At 44.5% G+C, this 20,336-nt stretch overlaps 2 protein-coding genes across 8 annotated transcripts in view; one reads left to right on the top strand and one right to left on the bottom strand.

Annotated features, from left to right (window-relative positions):
- The window catches only part of LOC134309274 (meiosis inhibitor protein 1), a 62,587-nt gene extending 46,837 nt beyond the window's left edge, over nt 1-15,750 (bottom strand). For 5 of the 7 annotated variants that reach the window (XR_010011025.1, XR_010011027.1, XR_010011026.1 and 2 more), the window contains exons 1-13: nt 15,718-15,750; nt 14,982-15,124; nt 13,719-13,839; nt 13,542-13,592; nt 13,014-13,087; nt 11,071-11,167; nt 8,827-9,030; nt 8,620-8,735; nt 6,723-6,834; nt 5,597-5,713; nt 2,751-2,850; nt 2,500-2,634; nt 151-259 (exon numbers count right to left, since the gene is read on the bottom strand). Coding sequence is in view for 4 of the 7 variants with exons in the window: in XM_062990929.1 (XP_062846999.1) it covers nt 151-259; nt 2,500-2,634; nt 2,751-2,850; nt 5,597-5,713; nt 6,723-6,834; nt 8,620-8,735; nt 8,827-9,030; nt 11,071-11,167; nt 13,014-13,087; nt 13,542-13,592; nt 13,719-13,839; nt 14,982-15,113 (1,368 nt within the window). In the remaining 3 variants the exon portion in view is untranslated. Of the gene's footprint in view, nt 1-150; nt 260-2,499; nt 2,635-2,750; nt 2,851-5,596; nt 5,714-6,722; nt 6,835-8,619; nt 8,736-8,826; nt 9,031-11,070; nt 11,168-13,013; nt 13,088-13,541; nt 13,593-13,718; nt 13,840-14,981; nt 15,125-15,246; nt 15,269-15,717 lie in introns of those variants that run through there. The other 2 variants (XM_062990930.1, XM_062990932.1) reach the window with 2 other exon arrangements.
- A 2,590-nt stretch (nt 15,751-18,340) lies between these two features.
- Nucleotides 18,341-19,733, top strand: LOC134335170 (GTPase IMAP family member 7-like). Its single transcript, XM_063017634.1, has one exon. It carries the CDS (start codon nt 18,341-18,343, stop codon nt 19,271-19,273), a length of 933 nt encoding a protein of 310 aa, XP_062873704.1. The 3' UTR covers nt 19,274-19,733.
- Nucleotides 19,734-20,336: the final 603 nt, after the last annotated feature.

The raw sequence follows: 20,336 nt of genomic DNA on the forward strand, positions 1-20,336 counted from the left end.
CCAACCCTTGGAACTCCATTACAACACACAACACACCAGCACAACACAACATGATAATGTTATCACAAACTGACCACAGGTGAGAAAACGTCCCCGGTCAGACTGGTGTGGAGGAGGCTGAGATGGTCACTCACACACACACACACTTACTCTGCGATGTGAGATGGTACGTGAGGGCAGCTCTTTAAATCTGGATGATACGGCCTCTATGATCTTCTTCAGTTCCCCATAATGCACTGGAGTGGACTGGTGATGCCTCCTACACACACACACACTGTATGCAAATATCTGAAGGGGTTAACAGGTGTGAGTGTATATATATATATATATATATATATATATATATACACACACACCACACACATATAAATATACAGTGTATCACAAAAGTGAGTACACCCCTCACATTTCTGCAGATATTTAAGTATATCTTTTCATGGGACAACACTGACAAAATGAAACTTTGACACAATGAAAAGTAGTCTGTGTGCAGCTTATTTAACAGTGTAAATTTATTCTTCCCTCAAAATAACTCAATATACAGCCATTAATGTCTAAACCACCGGCAACAAAAGTGAGTACACCCCTAAGAGACTACACCCTAAATGTCCAAATTGAGCACTGCTTGTCATTTTCCCTCCAAAATGTCATGTGATTTGTTAGTGTTACTAGGTCTCAGGTGTGCATAGGGAGCAGGTGTGTTCAATTTAGTAGTACAGCTCTCACACTCTCTCATACTGGTCACTGAAAGTTCCAACATGGCACCTCATGGCAAAGAACTCTCTGAGGATCTTAAAAGACGAATTGTTGCGCTACATGAAGATGGCCAAGGCTACAAGAAGATTGCCAACACCCTGAAACTGAGCTGCAGCACAGTGGCCAAGATCATCCAGCGTTTCAAAAGAGCAGGGTCCACTCAGAACAGAGCTCGCGTTGGTCGTCCAAAGAAGCTGAGTGCACGTGCTCAGCGTCACATCCAACTGCTGTCTTTGAAAGATAGGTGCAGGAGTGCTGTCAGCATTGCTGCAGAGATTGAAAAGGTGGGGGGTCAGCCTGTCAGTGCTCAGACCATACGCCGCACACTACATCAAATTGGTCTGCATGGCTGTCACCCCAGAAGGAAGCCTCTTCTGAAGTCTCTACACAAGAAAGCCCGCAAACAGTTTGCTGAAGACATGTCAACAAAGGACATGGATTACTGGAACCATGTCCTATGGTCTGATGAGACCAAGATTAATTTGTTTGGTTCAGATGGTCTCAAGCATGTGTGGCAGCAATCAGGTGAGGAGTACAAAGATAAGTGTGTCATGCCTACAGTCAAGCATGGTGGTGGGAATGCCATGGTCTGGGGCTGCATGAGTGCAGCAGGTGTTGGGGAGTTACATTTCATTGAGGGACACATGAACTCCAATATGTACTGTGAAATACTGAAGCAGAGCATGATCCCCTCCCTCCGGAAACTGGGTCGCAGGGCAGTGTTCCAGCATGATGATGACCCCAAACACACCTCTAAGACGACCACTGCTTTATTGAAGAGGCTGAGGGTAAAGGTGATGGACTGGCCAAGCATGTCTCCAGACCTAAACCCAATAGAACATCTTTGGGGCATCCTCAAGCGGAAGGTGGAGGAGCGCAAAGTCTCGAATATCCGCCAGCTCCGTGATGTCGTCATGGAGGAGTGGAAAAGCATTCCAGTGGCAACCTGTGAAGCTCTGATAAACTCCATGCCCAGGAGAGTTAAGGCAGTTCTGGGAAATAATGGTGGCCACACAAAATATTGACACTTCAGGAACTTTCACTAAGGGGTGTACTCACTTTTGTTGCCGGTGGTTTAGACATTAATGGCTGTATATTGAGTTATTTTGAGGGAAGAATAAATGTACACTGTTATATAAGCTGCACACAGACTACTTTTCATTGTGTCAAAGTGTCATTTTGTCAGTGTTGTCCCATGAAAAGATATACTTAAATATCTGCAGAAATGTTAGGGGTGTACTCACTTTTGTGATACACTGTATATAAGGTCGCTGGTTCAAGCCCCACCACTGCCAGGCTGCTGTTGGACCTCTGAGCAAGGTCCTTACATATATATATACAGTATATTCAACCACTGCTGCGGAATCTCAGCTGTGCTATCGACCGGTCAGGCACTTACACAGACACAATTGGCTGTGTCTGAGGGTGGGACGGATAGTCGATGAGATTCGCATAAACCGCTGCATTAGCGGCCTCTGCTGGCTGGTCGTTGGAGCTGCACAGACTCGGTGAATAATGGAGAGAGTCTCTGGCAGGTGAAAAGAAGTGGTTGGTTACTGCATACGTGCCAGAAGGGGGTGTGTGGTAGGTATGGCCCTCCTCGGTCAGGGTCAAGGTCTGCAGCAGTGGAAAAGATACTGGGGAACTGGATATGACCTGATTCAAATCCCAGTCAGTGTGGAATAACTTTACCAATCATTTTAGATTGAGCTGCGGTCAGTGTGTGTGTGTGTGTGTGTGTACTTCAGCAGTGCGGTAGCTGTCCGAGCTGCCTGTGTTGCCACTCTGAAACAAGAAGAAGCCATCCCCCCTATCATCACGTCAGCCACGCCCACAAATCCTTCACCAATGGGGAAGAGGCGCACGCTGGATGGCTGCCTGTCACACACACACACATACATACACACATATTTACAAAGTGCATCCATGCTACTCATATTATGATAGAGTAGATGAAATGTGTGTGTGTGTGTGTGTGTGTGTGTGTGTGTTACTTGTCCAGTATAGCGGTGAGGAGTTGTAGCCCCTGCTTCACCACCTCCAGGTTGGACAGTTTCAGTGCCGTCTTCAGACTGCGCACCAGTGACTCAATACCTAACACACACACACACACACACACACACACGTTGACATTGCAAATACGCCAGTTGGGACTGAAGGTAGGATGGCCTGATGGTGAGAGGTCTGATAATATATGGACAAAAGTATTGGGACGACCCTTCTAAATTGTGAATCTGTGTGTTCCAGCTATATAAAGGAAATTCTGTGCTTCCAACTTTGTAGCAACAGTTTAGGGAAGGTCCCTTACTGTTCCAGAATGACTGACCTCAGCATCGGAACATCAACTGAACGCTCCTTTAACTGAATGGGCACGGTTTCTCACAGACTTACTTCAAAGATCAAAGAGCGTCTGTTGTTCTAGCTGAAAATGTCATGGTCAGGTGTCCACATACTTTTGGCCATGTGGTGTATGTCAGTGGCGATTTCTATAAGACTGCAAGTGAAGCTCAGCTTCCCCTAAAATGTCAAAAATTAAATGGTGAAATATGTACAGTTGTGTTAACGTTTCATCGACTACAAATGAGTTAGAACACGTTCATCTGGAAGACGAGTTGGTTCAGAATCAGCTACTTATCACAAATCCACCGACTCCAACTTCTCATACATTCCCGGAGCCTTAATGCATTTGCCCGCAGAAGCTGAGCGTCTCTTCACTTCAACGGGACTGCATGGAAGGGTTTCTTTCATTGCCTCGAAACTCGCCGGTCATTGGATAAATGCCACGATTTTGTCCCGAGTGAAGTCGAAAGACAAACTGTGACCCATTTCTTGGTATTTGCTTGGTGAAATTACTTGACCATTTCCATTGTTCATTGTGTAAATAAAACACACTTATTTGTTTTAGGACACTCACTGGTCAAGTCCCTGGAAAAGACGCCTACTTGGTACGATAGGATCACAGGCCATTTCCTTGAAAAGGAACGGAGGGCAGAATTTATGTATAAATAAATTGACAAATTTTATGATGTAAGCCGACAATGAGCTTCCCCTGTTTGAAAGACCAGCAGCCGCCACCGGTGTATGTGTAGATGTACAGACGCTAATCTAACTAATCTAATGTGATCTGGTGCAACACTGAGCGCTCGAGTTCTGGGGTTTGAACCCCAGGCAGTGCTGGCCAGGAATAGCCCTCTGCTGTCTGTATGACTCCACTGCACGCAAGTGGGAAAAATAAACGAGATAATGAGGTAGTATGGGGCAGGAATTGGCAAATAATGATAAGCAAATTGGGAATCAGATTGGGAAAATGATAAAAAAAAAGCTAATCTCAAGACTTTGTTTGTTTGTGTTTATTGCCATTCCAGCTCAATTAGGCTATGTACATGGCATTAGAGCTGGGTCCGAAACCAAGTTTAAGCTAAGTGAAAGTTAATAAGATAAGATAAGATTCCTTTATTGATCCCCATGGGGGAAATTCGAGTGATACAGCAGCTCCAGTACAGTGTAAGTACAGTAAGTAGAGTAAATAAAAGTAGAATAAAATAGAAAAATAAGGAAAGAAATTTGCTATGCAATGCAATTACTATTATACATACAATTACTACAATATAATACAAACACTATATATTCTAATATATACATATGTGTAAATAATGAAACAGAGTCTAGTGCTGGGCAAAATGGTAGGGGGGATCTTGAGTTACTGTAGGGGGGGAGCTGGCTCATTAGTGTGAGGACAGTCTGTGTATTCTGCTATTGTTATTTAATGTACTACTGTATATTTGGCTTTTAATCAGGATTTTTGCAGTTATTGCGTTCGAAGAGGTCTTTCATATTAGTGTCTCTGTAAAATATTTTTCTGGTATCTTCCATGGCTTGGCATTCTGTGTCTTTTTACTGGATACTGGGTAGAGGTCCTGTCGAGTCGTGGCTTGATTTCGTACAGTTTGTTGTCAGTGGGTGGGACATAGCACCAGGTGATCTGTTCTTATGCAGCTTTCTTTGCCGGGTCGTCTGCTTTTTCATTGCCTGTGATATTGCAGTGGCTGAGGATCCAACAATATGTGACACAGACTCCGCGTCTTTCTCTGTAGCTAAGAGCTCTATGATCACCGGGTGATCCATTCGGAGGGATAGCGGCGCTCGTAAGCAAGATTTGGAATTCCTGAACATATTAAGAACAACTTGCGCAGGCTTATCTGAATGTAATTCATGGCCAGGAGAACGGCGTGGGCCTCTGCTGTGAAGATAGAGCTGTATCGGGGGAGGCGTATGCTGCGTTGGTCTCATCTCAAGAAAGAAAAAATAAATCGAGCATGAACGTGTCACTCAGACCCCCCACATCTGGATAAAATAGGACTTTATTGTTCCCTATAGGGGTATTGACTCAAAACAAGAACATCTGGGTAGAATTGTGTCAGGAAGAGCATCCAGCGCATCCAAAACCATGAGCTGTAAACACGGAAGCAGCCAAAAAATGAATAAATAAATGTAGCTTTACATTTACATGTTTGAGATTTAGCAGACACTTTTATCTAACGCGACAGTCTGAGCAATTAAGGGCCTTGCTCAAGGGCCCAACAGTGACAACCTGGCAGTGATGGGGCTTGAACCAGCGACCTTCTGATCACTAGTCTAGTACCTTAACCACTAGGCTGCAGCTTGCCATCTCAAGAGCCTTGGTCTCCTGATCATGATTTATAAGAAGAACACAGTGGATCTGAGACTGAATATCAGTGTGTGTGTGTGTGTGTGTGTGTGTGTGTGTGTGTGTGTGTGTGTGTGTGTGTGTGTGTGTGTGATGGTCATTTCTCAGTATGTTGAGTGCAGGCTGCTTCACCATAAACAGAGTGGCACTGTGAGAAAAACAGAGCGTCTTCGGTCAGCAGCCGCACACATCTGTACACGCACCACAGGAGAACCTCGTTACAGCTGTTCATCCTCTCGAACAGGAACTCTGAAACACACACACACACACACACACACACACACACACGAGCTGGGTAATCCACCTGCTGTCATGTCCACGTGCTTCTGAAAACAAAACTGTGCAGCCCAGACCATACTACAAAGATGTATACTGGACTGGAACATGGGGGTCAAAACTTTCAGAACTGTTCCCCACACCACCCCTTACCCCTCTCTCCCGCCTCCCCACGTACTGCTCATTTCTCATGATACATGGCAGAAACGCTTTTTGGAGGCGTGTGAGGATATAAAACCACAAAATAATAGAAGCGGCTTCGGGAAACTTATCTTGTTAACCTGAGAGTGAATTAAATCTGATTAAAAAGCTACAAAACCTTAACTAGGGACTCCAAGACTAAGAAATATGGTACTGCGATCTATAATGCAAACCTCCTCTCACCGTTTCACAGTTTGCTAGTCATCGTGTTGGATTTAAAGCTAAATACAGCTGTTGAGGGGTTTTCAAACTTTTTTTTTTAAGCGAAGGCAACACAAACGACACATCTTACTTTCTCAGTACAATCTGGTCCCACTGTGGTTTACAAAATGTAACAAAAAGCCTCCACAAGGGGGCGTTCGCATACAAGTTTATCTAATTATTATTATTCTCCGCGACGCGGCTTGCGGCCCACCTAAGGGTGCCCGGGGTTTGAAATATTGTGCTCGACACATTGACGACGCTTTCAGACTGAACTTTGAGCTCAGCGGCAAGCGGTCAAAACCGAGCACTAAAGCTGCCTCACTATAAACAATGAGTCTGTCTCAAAACCTACTGATCTCTCTACATAGACGACATTTTATGCCTCAAGCCGTTGGTTTGAATGAACTCGCTAATCGCTGACTAACTTGAGCGTGTAAATAATCTACCTTCTGAATTCATTCTCCTGAGGCAGGAAATGCAGTCTAATATGAGGAGCAGTGGAGGTGTGCTTTGATGGGGTGAGAGGTTTGAGCTTCAGGTACATTATATTACACCTGGCTGTGATGATACCCGGTACCTGGTATATCAGCCTGTATGAAGTGAGAGCAGTACTGAGTGGAGTGATTCAGTACTGCACACGCACACTGAACGCTGGCCACCTGCAGAGACTCGTCAGCACCCAACAGCAACTGCACGCACGCACACACACACACACACACGCAGAGCATGTCTTTTAATTCTGTGTCTATAAACAGAAACAAAGAGCTGATAAAAACCTACAGTAATTAAGAAATTACTCATTAGGGGGCGCCAATCAACCGCATTTTTGATTTCTCACTGTTCTAAGTGACCCCGCCCCCTCTTATCTATCCGGGCTTGGGACCTGCACTAAGGGTGCACTGATGACTGTGTTTGCATTACACCATGACTCACACTGGGATTCAAACCCCACCCTCCTTCATGAGCTCATATTAGTGCTAGCTCAATGGTTCTGGTACTGGACTAGTAATCAGAAGGCTGCTGATTCGAAGGCACTGTCGGGCCCCTGAGCAAGACCCTTAACCCTCACTTTGAGGCTGGTCGAAATCCTAGATGCCTTAAAATACTCACTACTGAGGCATCTTAATATTTCAATGTTATTTTGGCTCAAGAACGAGTGAGCATCCGACGCTGCCTCAGTGATCAAGGCAATCCCAGCATTCATTGCGGGTCGGGTGCTCTTCTCTCACAGAGAAATAAACATGGCTGACGGGGCGGAGAAACGAACGAGTTATTTTCAAACGTAAATAAAATATTACTGATTTTTAACTTGTATAAACTTGTACCGAGTGTTTTTATTTGCAAGTTCGGGCTTGTCAACGAAATTTAACCGTTATCGGTACAGAAGTGAGGTGTTATTTTAACGTTAGCGTGCTGTGCTACCTCAATCCATTGGTTTTAATGGCAAGATGGTAAATGCTAAACCCGATGGAATCTCTGTCTAAGTAGCGCGTTCGAATAACCTGACTTATAAGTCATTGACTTATTAGAATCCTCTCTACTGAGGCAGCTGCAGTAAGACAGCAAGGCAGCTCACTAGGTTTTCGAACACACCCACTGAATGTGAATGTATCAGTTATATGATCACTGGTCTGCTTTATTTACATTCTTCTTCTTCTTTCGGCTTTTTCCCTTTTTCAGCGAGTCATCCTCATGATCGCTCATTGATTTGGCACAATTTTTACGCTGGACGCCCTTCCTGACGCAACCCTCCCTAATTTATCCGGGCTTGGGACCCGGCACTACAATGCACTAGTGCATCTAGCGGCTAGGTATCTATAGGACAATTCAGTGTTTCCAATTAACCTGGTGGCATGTTTTTGGACTGTGGGAGGAAACCGGAGTACCCGGAGGAAACCCACGCGGACACGGGGAGAACATGCAAACTCCGCACAGAAAGGACCCGGACCGCCCCACCGGGGGATCGAACCCAGGACCTTCTCGCTGTGAGGCGACAGTGCTACCCACTGAGCCACCGTGCCGCCCTACTGGTCTGCTTTATTTACAATACGTGGCCAAAAGTATTTGGACACAGACGTCCCAGTTCTGTGTCTTCTTTTCAGCCTCTGAGAAGCTTCTTACAAGACTTGGAAGTGTGTCTGCGAGAATTTGTGCCCGTTCAGTCAAAATACGACAGCATTTGTACGTGTACGGCTGGGCACTGATTGATCAGTCGGTGTTCCGGTTCATCCCAGAGCTGTTGAGTAGGGCTGAGGTCAGAGCTCTGTGCAGGACAGTCATGCTGGACCTTCCCTAAACTGTTGCTGCAAAGTTGGACGCATATAATTTCCTTTATATAATTGATTTATTACACCTGTTAGTAATTGTTATGGCTGAAAAACACATGAATTCTGTGATTAGAAGGGGCGTCTCAATACTTTTGACTATATAGTGTCCAGTGCTGTGTGTGTGTGTGTGTGTGTGTGTGTGTGCACCCTCTTTAAGACGAGTGGTAGAGTCGAGTGTTGGAGTTCAGCACACTGTGTCTCTTCTTTCAGGTTAATGAGGAAACACACCGTCTCTCCTGAACGCAGCATCGCCAGTAACAGTCCTACACACACACACACACACACACACACACACGTGTCTAACCCCACAGAATAGATCAACAGTCTTCGTATCGAACACACACTCTCTCGTACCCAGGCAGTTCACGGTGAGCTGGTGCTTGCAGGCGTGTGTGAGCGTGTGCAGCACTAACACACACGCTCTGTCCCTCAGCGCGTGTGGCAGGGAGCGCAGCGTCGCCTCCGACTCCCACGCCGCGCGCAGCACGTAGCACCCCGCCGACTTCAGGTCCTCGTCTGAGCTCCACATCCGCGCGCACACACACTCCCACACACACACTGACACAGACACACACACACAGAGAGAGAGAGGGGGGCGGGGTGAGTATTAAAGTATATTTCGGGTGGATCCGGGTTCGAATCTCAGCTGGCCCGGCGTCTACAGGGACATGATCGGCCATGTCTGAGGGTGGGGGGGGCTGTTCAGGGTATTCCTGCCTTGCATCCAGTGTTACCGGGTGAACTGGACCCACCGCAACCCTGACCAGGATAAAGTGCCAGGCACTTTGTTAGGAAGACCTACTACACCCACTATACAGAGGGATTGTGTGTGGGTATACAATGACTGACTGTAGTCCAGCTGTCCCTCTGTACACTCTGTAGAGGCCCCAGATGATGTGTGCAATGGCACTAGCTGGTATGAGTGTAGCAGGTACATCAGTGTTGTTGGGATTTCTAGGCTGACCACATCCAAGAGTTCCAGTCAGTAATTGTATACCCACACAGTGCATCTATACATATGAGGTGTAGCTCATAATATATCCAAATCATATCCAAAGTGACTTACAGTACTGTGATTGCAAATATTGTCTAAGCAATTACGGGTTAAGGGCCTTGTTTAGGGGCCCAACAGTGACAACCTTGCAGGGGTGGGGCTTGAACCAGCGACCTTTCGATTACTTATCCAGTACCTTAACCACTAGGCTACAACTACCCTAAACACTGTGTTTGCATGCTGTGCATCAAAGAACATCAGTATTCAGTAGTGGTTTTCAGCCTTATCTATTACACACTATTGAATCTTTCAATAATAACATGCACTGTAGAGGGTAAAATATCTCAGATCCTCCAATCACTCATTGTAAACTGTTGAATATTACAAACTGATGCAGTTCTTGGAAAAGTGGCTCGAGCCTCTGTCATGGTGAGCTCGTGTATAAGAAGATCACTGCACCACCCAAGTGCCACACCAACGTTACATTTTTATCCAATAATTTATAGTCGGTAAGTAATAAAGCATTAAAGCTTAGTTGGTACACTCATATAGTTCATACTTTCATCATTATAAAGAGAATAAAGAAAGATAAACTGTGGGTTTGTGTGAAAACCGAGTGCTCTCGCTTCACAGACGCATTTCCCATCACCCTACACTCCTGAGAAGAGGGCGTGTTTAAATTCTTAGATCCCTTAAAATGCTCCTACTGAGGCGCCTTAATTCTGAGTGATGATCTGACTGAATAAAGAGGGAGCGTCCGATACTTCCTCAGCGCTGAAGGCAATCCCAGCATTCAGTGCGCCATGACTTTTCTCACAAAAAACTACAAACATGGCGAACGAATATAATGTCCAATTGTTCAATTTGCATCGTGCTTCCTCTCTGTCTATGCCGGACCCCGCCCTGACCGAGGAGATCGAAGCTAACCCATATCCCCTCCGAAACATGAGCAGCAGCCGGATGCATTTTTGCCACCCACACATTGATGAGTGTGGCGCCACCTAGCGTTGCATGCGGAGAGACACACCCAAAGGGCGCTCTTCCTCATCTCTTGTGCAGGCGCCTCTAATCAGCCGGCAGAGGTCGTAATTGCTGACAGAGAGAGACCCACATCCGGTTCTTTGTCCCGCCCCCCCAACTGAACAACAGGCCAATCGTTGCTCATACAGCCACTCAGCCTCGAGCCGGTAAGGCAGAGCTGGATTCGATACCATGTATTCCAGATCCAGCTCTGCTTGCAGCGTGTGTTTTTTACCGCTGCGCCACCTGAGCAGCTTGTTGTTTAATCTGTATAAAAGTGCACAAGTGTCGTTTATTTGTAAATTCGGGCTCATCAGGGACAGTTTAACCGTTTTCGGGACACAAAGAGCGTTGGTTTGAAAGGCCTGAGGCTAACTGTGTTAGCTTAGTAAGCTAAAACTACGGTAAAACTTGGCTTAATCTCTGTCTAAGTAGAGTGTCTAAAATCTGATTATTATTAAGTTCCATGTCTTATTAGAATATATTAGAACCCGCTCTACTGAGGCAGCTGATCAGGTAGGCAGTAGGTTTCACACAGACCCCCTGTTTCTGTGTGTGTAAGTGTGTATATGTAAATATCTTACAGTGTTTGGTGGACACTATTTGAGACACAGCAGGAATGGATTCCAGTAATTTACCCAGTAGCGTCACACACGGGAGAAACGCCTTCCCATCACACAACTGAGAGAGAGAGAGAGAGAGAGAATATAACGTTAATAAATAAAAGTTACATCACAATAATTAAACAGCAGTGACCTGTAACCCTTTTAAAGCTCTGTTCTCTGCCGCTCAGGTGGTGCAGCGGTAAAAACACACACTGGAACCAGAGCTGGGATCTCTAATACATCGTATCGAATCTCGGCTCTGCCTGCCGGCTAAGGCTGAGCGGCCACATGAACAACGATTGGCCTGTTGTTCAGATATGGGCGGGACTAAGCCGGATGGGGTCTCTCTCTCATGACTGGTGCAATTACGACCTCTGAAAACCGAGCTCTCTCTCTACACAGACGCATTTCCCATCATCCTACACTCCTGAGAAGAGGGCGTGTCTAAATTCTTAGATACATTAAAATGCTCCTACTGAGGCGCCTTAATTCTGAGTGATGATCTGACCGAAGAACGAGGGAGCGTCCGACGCCTACTCAGCACTGAAGGCAATCCCAGCATTCAGTGCGGCACGACTTTTCTCACAAAAAAACTACAAACATGGCGGACGATTCACCGTGGAGCAACCAACGGAGTTCTGTTCAAATAGTAAATACAGTTTAGTTTTATTAGTATAAAGGTGCACAAGTGTCGTTTATTTGTGCAATCACGACCTCTGCTGGCTGATTGAAGGCGCCTGCACAGAGATGAGGAAAGAGTGCTCTCAGGGTGTGTCTCTCCGTACACAACGCTGAGCTGCACTGCACTCGTCAAAGTGCAGGTGATAAGATGCATACGGCTGCTGCACACGTGTCGGAGGGGGCGTGGGTTAGCTTCGTTCTCCTCAATCAGAGCGGGGATCGGCATTGGTGGAGGGGAAGCGTGACGCAATCGGGTAATTGGACGCGCTAAAAAGGGAGAAAATGCATAAAGAAAATATATATAAAGCTCTGTTCTCTCTCCCCTGACCTGTGGGTTGTGTGTTTCCTGGCTGACCTCTCCAGGATAGGCACCCTCACCTTCTGGTTCTCTCTAGAGAAAGATCTAAGGTGCTTAAGCTCTGGAATTAGGTCCTTCTGTCTTCCCAAACTTGGCTGGCATGGAGGTGCAGATGTTTGCTCCAGGTGGAGGTGTTCCCATATGTCACGGTTTCTTCCTCACAGATTTGCAGCTCCTCCGTTTTTTCTCTTGAAACCAAGATGCCGAGCTCGGTCCAGTCCGGTTTGACCTTCAAGCTCTTTCTGGGAACATGGCCGGTGTCGATGCACTTTTCGAACTTCATGAAGGAAACACTGGATGAGCGAGCGGCCCTTGTAGTGGAGCTGGACACACGTTTGAACCCACGCTGATGAGGTGGTGCTGTACCCTTGTTCTGAGTGTTCTTTAGAACTTGGTTTTCAGGAGCGCTCTAACCAGCTTGCTATATTCTGACAACCAGGTCCCTGTTCTGTCCACTGCCTCTGTTGCGGCTGTGGATGTCTTGGTGTCTTTTCATTTGTTCTACCTAAAAGGGTCACATCCGGTCGCTCTGTTTTAACACCATTTGTTCTTTAACTGGGACGTCCAAAAAGCTCATGGTCAGGTGTCCAAATACTTTTGGCTTTATAGCGTATGATCTGTTACATCATCTGTTCTGTGCATTGGCCATGATCAGACTCGAGTCTGAAGTAGCACTAGTCGTATCTGGAGGAGCAAAAGTTGAGAACTATTACGAGTGGTGGAGGAATACAGAGAGTGTAGCGTGGTCCTTCATACACACTGAGACTCTCTGTGTAGGAATCCACCGCTGGAGTTCAGAAAGACTTCAGTTATCACCCCTTTGTCCAAACACACTCAGAATTGACCAGAGGTTTGGAAACAAATGTGTGTGTGTGTGTCTCACTTGTGTTTGGAGCTCATCCAGAACCTGCTGCACGGGCTCGTCTGTCTTCAGGTCCAACAACAGCTGAACCAGCACTAAAACAGACAAAAAACCATACATACCTATATATTGTGGCTTTAGATATCACTAAATCAACCTCGCCCTCCACCGCTGAGATCTACAGCTCTTCGGCTCCCCAGTTCAAATCACAGGCGGTGTTATCGACTTGACCCGGCACCCATATAGGTCAGAGTTGCTGTGTCTGATGCGAGGGAGGGGGGACTGGTATGTATTGATTGCTGATGACCAGTCATGTCGATCTTGTGGGCTTGTGGCAGCTACTTCAGTGCCAATTATGAGGTTCCAATTCATCCCAAAGGTGTTTACTGGGGTTGTGACCAGGGCTCTGTGAGGTCCAATGAAGTTCCTCCACACCAAACCCATCAAATCATGTATTTATGGACCTGACTTTGATGGCTTGACGAAGGTCTAATGTTTTCTTCTCATTCATCCTGGATGGTCAGAAGTATATGAAAGCTTTTCTCTCACCATGAATGACTTTCTCCAGTACAGCTGGATCTTCTACACACTGCAGCATCTCTGTAGAGAGAAAGAGAGAGAGATACACACCTGCCATAATGGACAGAAACCTGAATTCTGGTGTCTCTAATAGTCATTTTTTTTGCTTGTAGGCTCATGAGCATTGAAAATGTTGTAATGACCTACTCTGTAACGACGAGATGAAATGCACACAGATCCTTTCATCCTGCTGCAGGACTTCCTTCATCAGTCCTTCAGTCTTCAGCAGCTCTCCCACACCGGTCAGTGCCACCGACTTACGTACAACCTGCGGGATAAACACACACAGTGACCGCATCACCAGGAGCAGATCTTTATTCCAACATTACGGTATCATGAATAGTTTCATGTGAACTTCATGTGGTTGTGTTACACATTGTGTTACTACTGATTCAGACAGTTTATTGAACTGTTTCTGGCTTTCTGTGATAGTAATCCTGGGGATATGTTAAATTTATATGTATACTGCTTTTAACAATGCACATGGTCTCAAAGCAGCTTTACAGAATCCAGGACAGACAGACCAAAAACCCCTGTTGAGCAAGCCAAGTGGCAGGAAAAACTTCCTTAAAATTACAGGAAGAAACCTTGAGAGGAACCAGACTCACCAGGGACCTCCATCCTTGGGTGGCATGGAGAATAATTCGAATGAATTTAATATTTGAATGAATTTGATACGATACGGTGGCCAGCCAGGGTGTAAAGCCACGTTCCCAAGAACTATTACGACCAATTCTACCCAATTCGGCCCAAAGCCAGTAATTAGAAGTGTCCAGATACTTCTGACTATTATAGAATAGAATATCTTTATCTGTCATATATACACATACACACGTTCTGTACACTGAAAATCTTTTTCCATGTATCCCAGCGGTCAGAGTGCCGGGTCAGCCATTGTACGGCACCCCTGGAGACAAGAGGGCATGATAGAGTCGGGATTCAAACCCTCAACCTTTCGATTAGTAGCGCAAAGCTCTACCCACTAGGCTCCCACTGTCCCAAATCTTGTGTGTATTTGTGTGCGTTAAATTCCTGCATCAGTTCTGAGGTGGCCGTGGCAAAGAAATACAGAGGAAGGGTGTAAAGAAGTGGCCAGTGTTTCCAGTGAAGGCGTGTGTGAGCCTGAAGCCTGCAAGTACCATTGTAGGGACATTGTAGCCTAGTGGTTGAGGTACTGGACTAGTAATCAGAAGGTCGCTGGTTCAAGCCACACCACTGCCGGGCTGCTGCTGTTGGGCCCTTGAGCAAGGCCCTTAACCCTCAATTGCTTAGACTTAATAGGTGTACTGTAAGTCGCTTTGGATAAGGGCGACTGCTAAATGCCAAAAATGTAAATGTAAAGTAAAGGTGTAACGCAGCCAGCAGAGGTCAGCACAGGGGAATGGAGTACATCTAAACTGGGACAATTACCGATACATCTTTGGTGTCGATCAGTTCAATAACACAGGCGATACAGACACTGTTGCAGGTCCGATCATTCACAGTCCACCTCAGGTTGTGTCTGTGGTGAATCTTCTCATAGATCACATCTATACCCGCCATTTCATCTCCTTCTGCACTAAGAACAACATTTAATGCACACTTATATTCTTATTTACCTCAGATTTAATTTCTCTGAAGTTATTCACTGACACTGTCGAGTGATTTTACCTCAGATAGCTCGTTAGCAACTTACCTCAGAAATGCTAGTTACTGTTCAAGCAAAAATATAAATTAGGAGCTAAACTGACGCCCAGAATTATTATATTTACATTACTTACACTAGGAAGCAATGAGTAATTCAATATATACTAAAATTGACTAAAAATCTATTTTCTCAGAGAACTTCATTTCTGCCGTTAACTAAGCAAAGAGTCGGTTCCAATGAGCCGACTCTCTTGTGCCAAGCAATGAAAACGAAGGGCTACAGAGTCGATTCCGCTAAATGAATCTAATTGCTTCATTTTCCAACGTAGACGTTGGACAAGGAGTTGAATGAAAAGAATCGATTCTGCTACTCTGAGCATTAAATGTTCAGTGCAAATGAGTTGATTCCGTACAAACCGTAAAACAATAGATTTTAGTGTACCAGCGTGACTTGTGTGTAAAACAAACTTTGAAATAACCATATACGGTAATTGTTTGTTATAATATCGCCAAACCGCACCTTAACGGTAATCCTCGTTTACAAGTTCACGGCAGATAGGAGTGTGGGAGTCGATTCCTAAGAAGATTCAATTCTCTTATGTCGAATTTACACAGACGACAAAACGAAATGTTTAACATTTTGTGTGGTTTCTGTAAAACACTTAAACCAAATAAATTAATAACATGCCAAAATATCGCAAAATCGAAAAAAAAAAACCCTACCCTTATGTGCAGTTTTATGGCTAAAGTGAGTACGGCAGGGAGTCGATTCCTAAGAAGACTCAGTTATCCGATTCCAAGAACTAATACAGTTTCTTATGATAATTTTTTAACAACCCTTTAAATTATATAATGGTTCTTAAAAATGTAGACAATCGATTCCGGTTAAATGTTTTATATAATGTTAATTAATAGCAATCAGCTAAGTGTCACTGAGTCGTATTACTTTCAATTAGATAGAACTGTGAGTCGATACCAAAACAGAGTCGATTCTTCTTCGTTATGCAGACCGGCTCACACAACGACGGTTTACTGAACGTGTCATTTGTTTAACTATATTAATGTTTATTGTTAATAAGATATTATTACATGATATAATAATTATCTAAAGTATTCTAATTATAATTACATTATTTATACTGGGCACGACGGCGATGACGTCACCAGCCAAAGTCAAACGACTACACGCGTTCGATCGAGAACGATGGCGTCATCGGAGCTCGGTGCAGCGTTCTGTGGTGAGTGAGGAGTGATGGTGATTCTCATCATGCATGTTCCATTACATTATATCTTATATCATCATCATTATCATTATATCACTGCTCACTGTGTGTGACACCAAGCAGGAAACCCTGATCATCTCCATCATCTGTATCATGGACGTTCAGTTATTTATCCTTGTAGCAACACACACACACCTACACACACATCATCATCACCACGTTTCAGTAAATAGATCAACATCTACTCTAAGAAACCCTTTAAGATCTGCCAGTGCTTAGGATTGTTACAGGTTCTCTTAGAAGAATCTTCTGGAAGGTTCTCCAGTTTCTTAAAAGACTAGGTTTTATGTTTTTGGATGGGAAAAACTCAGATTTAAATGTGTTTGGGTGGTTAGGTTCTAGATAAAGACATTTCTAAATAAAGTGTCCTCTGTAATGTATGATTAGATTCTAGATTTGTTTTTTTACAGGACCCTTGGGGCCACATAATAAACTGGGACAGTTGTGGAGGGCTGGACCAATAGGATGATCTTTTTTTTTAATTCTTAAAAAATTGTCTTTATGCATTTTCTCCCGACTTTAGCGCGTCCGGTTGCCCGATTGCATCACGCTTCCTCTCCACCAATGCCAGTCCCTGCTCTGATTGAGGAGAATAAAGCTAACCCACGCCCCCTCCGACACGTGGGCTCTGGTTCCAGCGTGTGTTTTTACCGCTGCGCCACCTGAGCGGCCCAATAGGGTGATCTTAATACTGTTTAATATTAGTTGTATCTGTATTAGTTCTGATCAGCCATTACAGTGAAGAGTAGATGTTCTAATTAGGCAGTGAAAATGAGAAGCAGACAGAGTAAAAACATGAACATTATTTCAGTATTTAATTAATGTTGCTACTGGTTCCTTTTTCTTTAATTCTTGAGTTATTAGTTATTTCTTTCTAAACACTGCGGGGCAGGGCGGTGAGTAACACTCACAGCAAGAAGGTCCTGGGTTCGATCTTCAGGTGGGGTGGTTTGGGTCCTTTCTGTGCTGAGTTTGCATGTTCTCCCCGTGTCTGTATGGGTTTCCTCCCACAGTCCAAAAACCTGCTGGTGAGCTGAATTAGAGATACAAAATTGTCCATGACAGTGTTTGACATTAAACTTGAACTGATGAATCTTGTGTAATGAGTAACTATCGTTCCTGTCATGAATGTAACTAAAGTTTGTAAAACATGACATTACAATCCTAATAAATAAATAAAAATATTAACTATTTAATAAGCTTTCATAAAAATACTGTAGGTGTGAGCAAAATGTGCAGGTTTTTAAATTAACTTTACACAAAGTGTTATTGCTATTTTGTTTGGAGTCTACACAGTCTATTACAGTCATTAGTTATTGTTGGATATTATTTTTGGAAATCACAAAGCTGATCTTGATGTGTAAAACACTTTTTATTAAAAGTCTGACATGATTATTTAATTTTATTTTTGCATTGCCTTGCAACTGTTGCATCTTAGCTTCCAATTTCTGTTCTATTGCGTGGACTGTAAGGTAGTACATTTCTACTAATCTTTTTAAAGGCAGAACCTTTTAGAATAACGTCAAAGCTGTTGAAGTAATTTCCTGTATATTGTTGTATCTAGTTGGAATCAATACTATAATATAAAAATAATAGAATGGCAAAATAGTGCTCTGCGCCAACTATAAAACTACACCAAGGATCTGGCCCTTGGAACTTATTCCAGTTATTAACCAAAGCTCTTATACATTTCTCAGTCTACATACTGAATATTTAATCATTGTTGTACATAAAGAGACAAAGCGCTGTCCTGAAGATCACACCGTATGTTATGAAACATACTTTAGGGTTCACAAACTTTTTCTTATCCATCACAAAGCAGAAATGTGATATGTCTCCAGTCATGAGACTCTTGTTTGTATGTGTGTTTGTATTTTCCTCTCCGCAGACAGTGTGGGTGTTGTAGATCTGCGACTGGTCCTGCTGGGTCGGACCGGTTCGGGTAAAAGCTCCACAGGAAACACTATTCTGGGAACTTCAGCTTTTCAGACCGGCGTCTCTCCGCTATCAGTTACGCAAGAGTGCGCTCAGGCCTGCGGTGTGGTGGAGGGGCGGAGTCTGCAGGTGATCGACACGCCCGGTTTCTTCCACTCCTGCATGTCCGGCTCGGAGGTGTGCTCGGAGGTGGCGCAGGCCATGGTGGACCTGTCGGCCCCGGGACCTCACGCGCTGCTGTTCATTTTGGAGGTGGGGAGGTTAACCCCGGAGCAGCGAGCCACCGTTAACTGGATCGCCGGCGTGTTGGGATCCGACGCTTTAAAACACACCGTGCTCGTCCTCACGCATGTCGAGAGACTGCATGACCAACCGGTGGAAAGCTTCCTGCGCGCCAGCAAGGAACTCTGGGAGTTCGTTCGGAAGTGTGAGGGCGGGGTTCACGCCATGGACAATACGAAACTTGACGATCGGACCCAAGTGACGGAGCTGATGAAGAAGATCGAGGCGATGGTGGAGAGGAACGGAGGAGGCTGGTACCCCTGCGAGAGAAAAATTCTGGCCGAAAAGCACGAGGGGAAACAGAGCGAGGGCGACGAGGATGAAAAAGAGAAGAGGAAGAGGGCGGAGCAAGAGTTCTGGTGCGAGTTGGTGACCGCCATGGGCAAGGGGGCGCTAGACAGCTCTGGCATAATGGATAAAGGCAAGGGAAAGGGCAAGAAGAGTAAGATAGCGCACAGAATGGCAGCTTTAGCATCCACGCCGCTAACGGTCACGTCGGCTGCTAAAATAGTGGGCGGGGCCATGAAGGAAGGGAGCAAAGTGCTAAGCAAGCATAGGAAATCACTACAGCATTAAGTCTGTGCTTTAACAACCCAGTTAAAGTCTTTGTGAGATCACACAGTACGAGCATTTATACTGTTGTACATATTCTGGACTCTAGGGGGAGCTAGACTCACCTTTATATCAGTCCTGAAGCTTTGATGAAGCGTAACATAAATGGACGCTATTCCAAAAAGGTGGTGCAGCAGGTATTGGTGGTACTGCACAGCTCCAGGGTCCTGGGGACCTTGATTTAAACCCTGCATCCAGATACAGCCTGTCTCAGGATTGGCCCTTTCACTCTGAGTCCATGTGGGTACTTGGATTTCCTTTCACCTCTCAGAAACATGCCAATATGTAGATTGGATACTTAAAGTTACCCCTTGGTGTGAATAAGTGTCTGATGCTCTAGCATGAACTAGTGTCTCGTCACTTGTGAGTGTGAGTGTCCGGCCTTGTGTCCTGTGTTTCCAAAACAGGCTTCATACTCACTTAAATAAATACATGTATATACAAGCAAAAGGATATTAAAGGCGTCCAATGTCTTTCTGACCACTACTGCACTATATGCGACCTCGTGTATGTTGATACATAGTGGGGATGTCTTGGCATGTAGACCTAAACTCAAACACTTAAACTGAAATTTTTGCCAAATTAACCAAAATTTAAAACGTTGTTATTAGTTAATATATGGACAAAAGTATGTGGACACCAGTGATGGCATAGTTACCTTGAAAAAGTAATCTGATTACTGATTACTCCTTTAAAAAGTAACTTAGTTACTTTATGGATTACTTGATTTTAAAAGTAACTAAGTTAGATTACAAGTTACTTTATTAGTTATATAATGCAGAATATTTCAAAGATATTCCTTTGCAATACTTTATCATTTGGCTGCCAACTTGTGTGTACTGATGAGACTCAATTGAATCCCAGAACATGCCAGTGTGAATGCATGGAAAACAAATTTTAATTTTCTTTCAAGAATATGATACAGACTGACCAACACTATTACGCTAAATCAGCATTGAAAATTGACTTTACTTTTAATAGCCTTCTACAATGCTGGAGCTTCTTAAAATGGAAGATTTTCTTTTAA

The sequence above is a fragment of the Trichomycterus rosablanca genome, chromosome 2 (genome assembly GCF_030014385.1).
Source record: "Trichomycterus rosablanca isolate fTriRos1 chromosome 2, fTriRos1.hap1, whole genome shotgun sequence".
Lineage (NCBI taxonomy): Eukaryota > Metazoa > Chordata > Actinopteri > Siluriformes > Trichomycteridae > Trichomycterus > Trichomycterus rosablanca.

Coding starts and splice junctions, on each gene's coding strand:
- LOC134335170 (XM_063017634.1), top strand. CDS start 18,341: ATGTGTGTTTGTATTTTCCTCTCCGCAGACAGTGTGGGTGTTGTAGAT.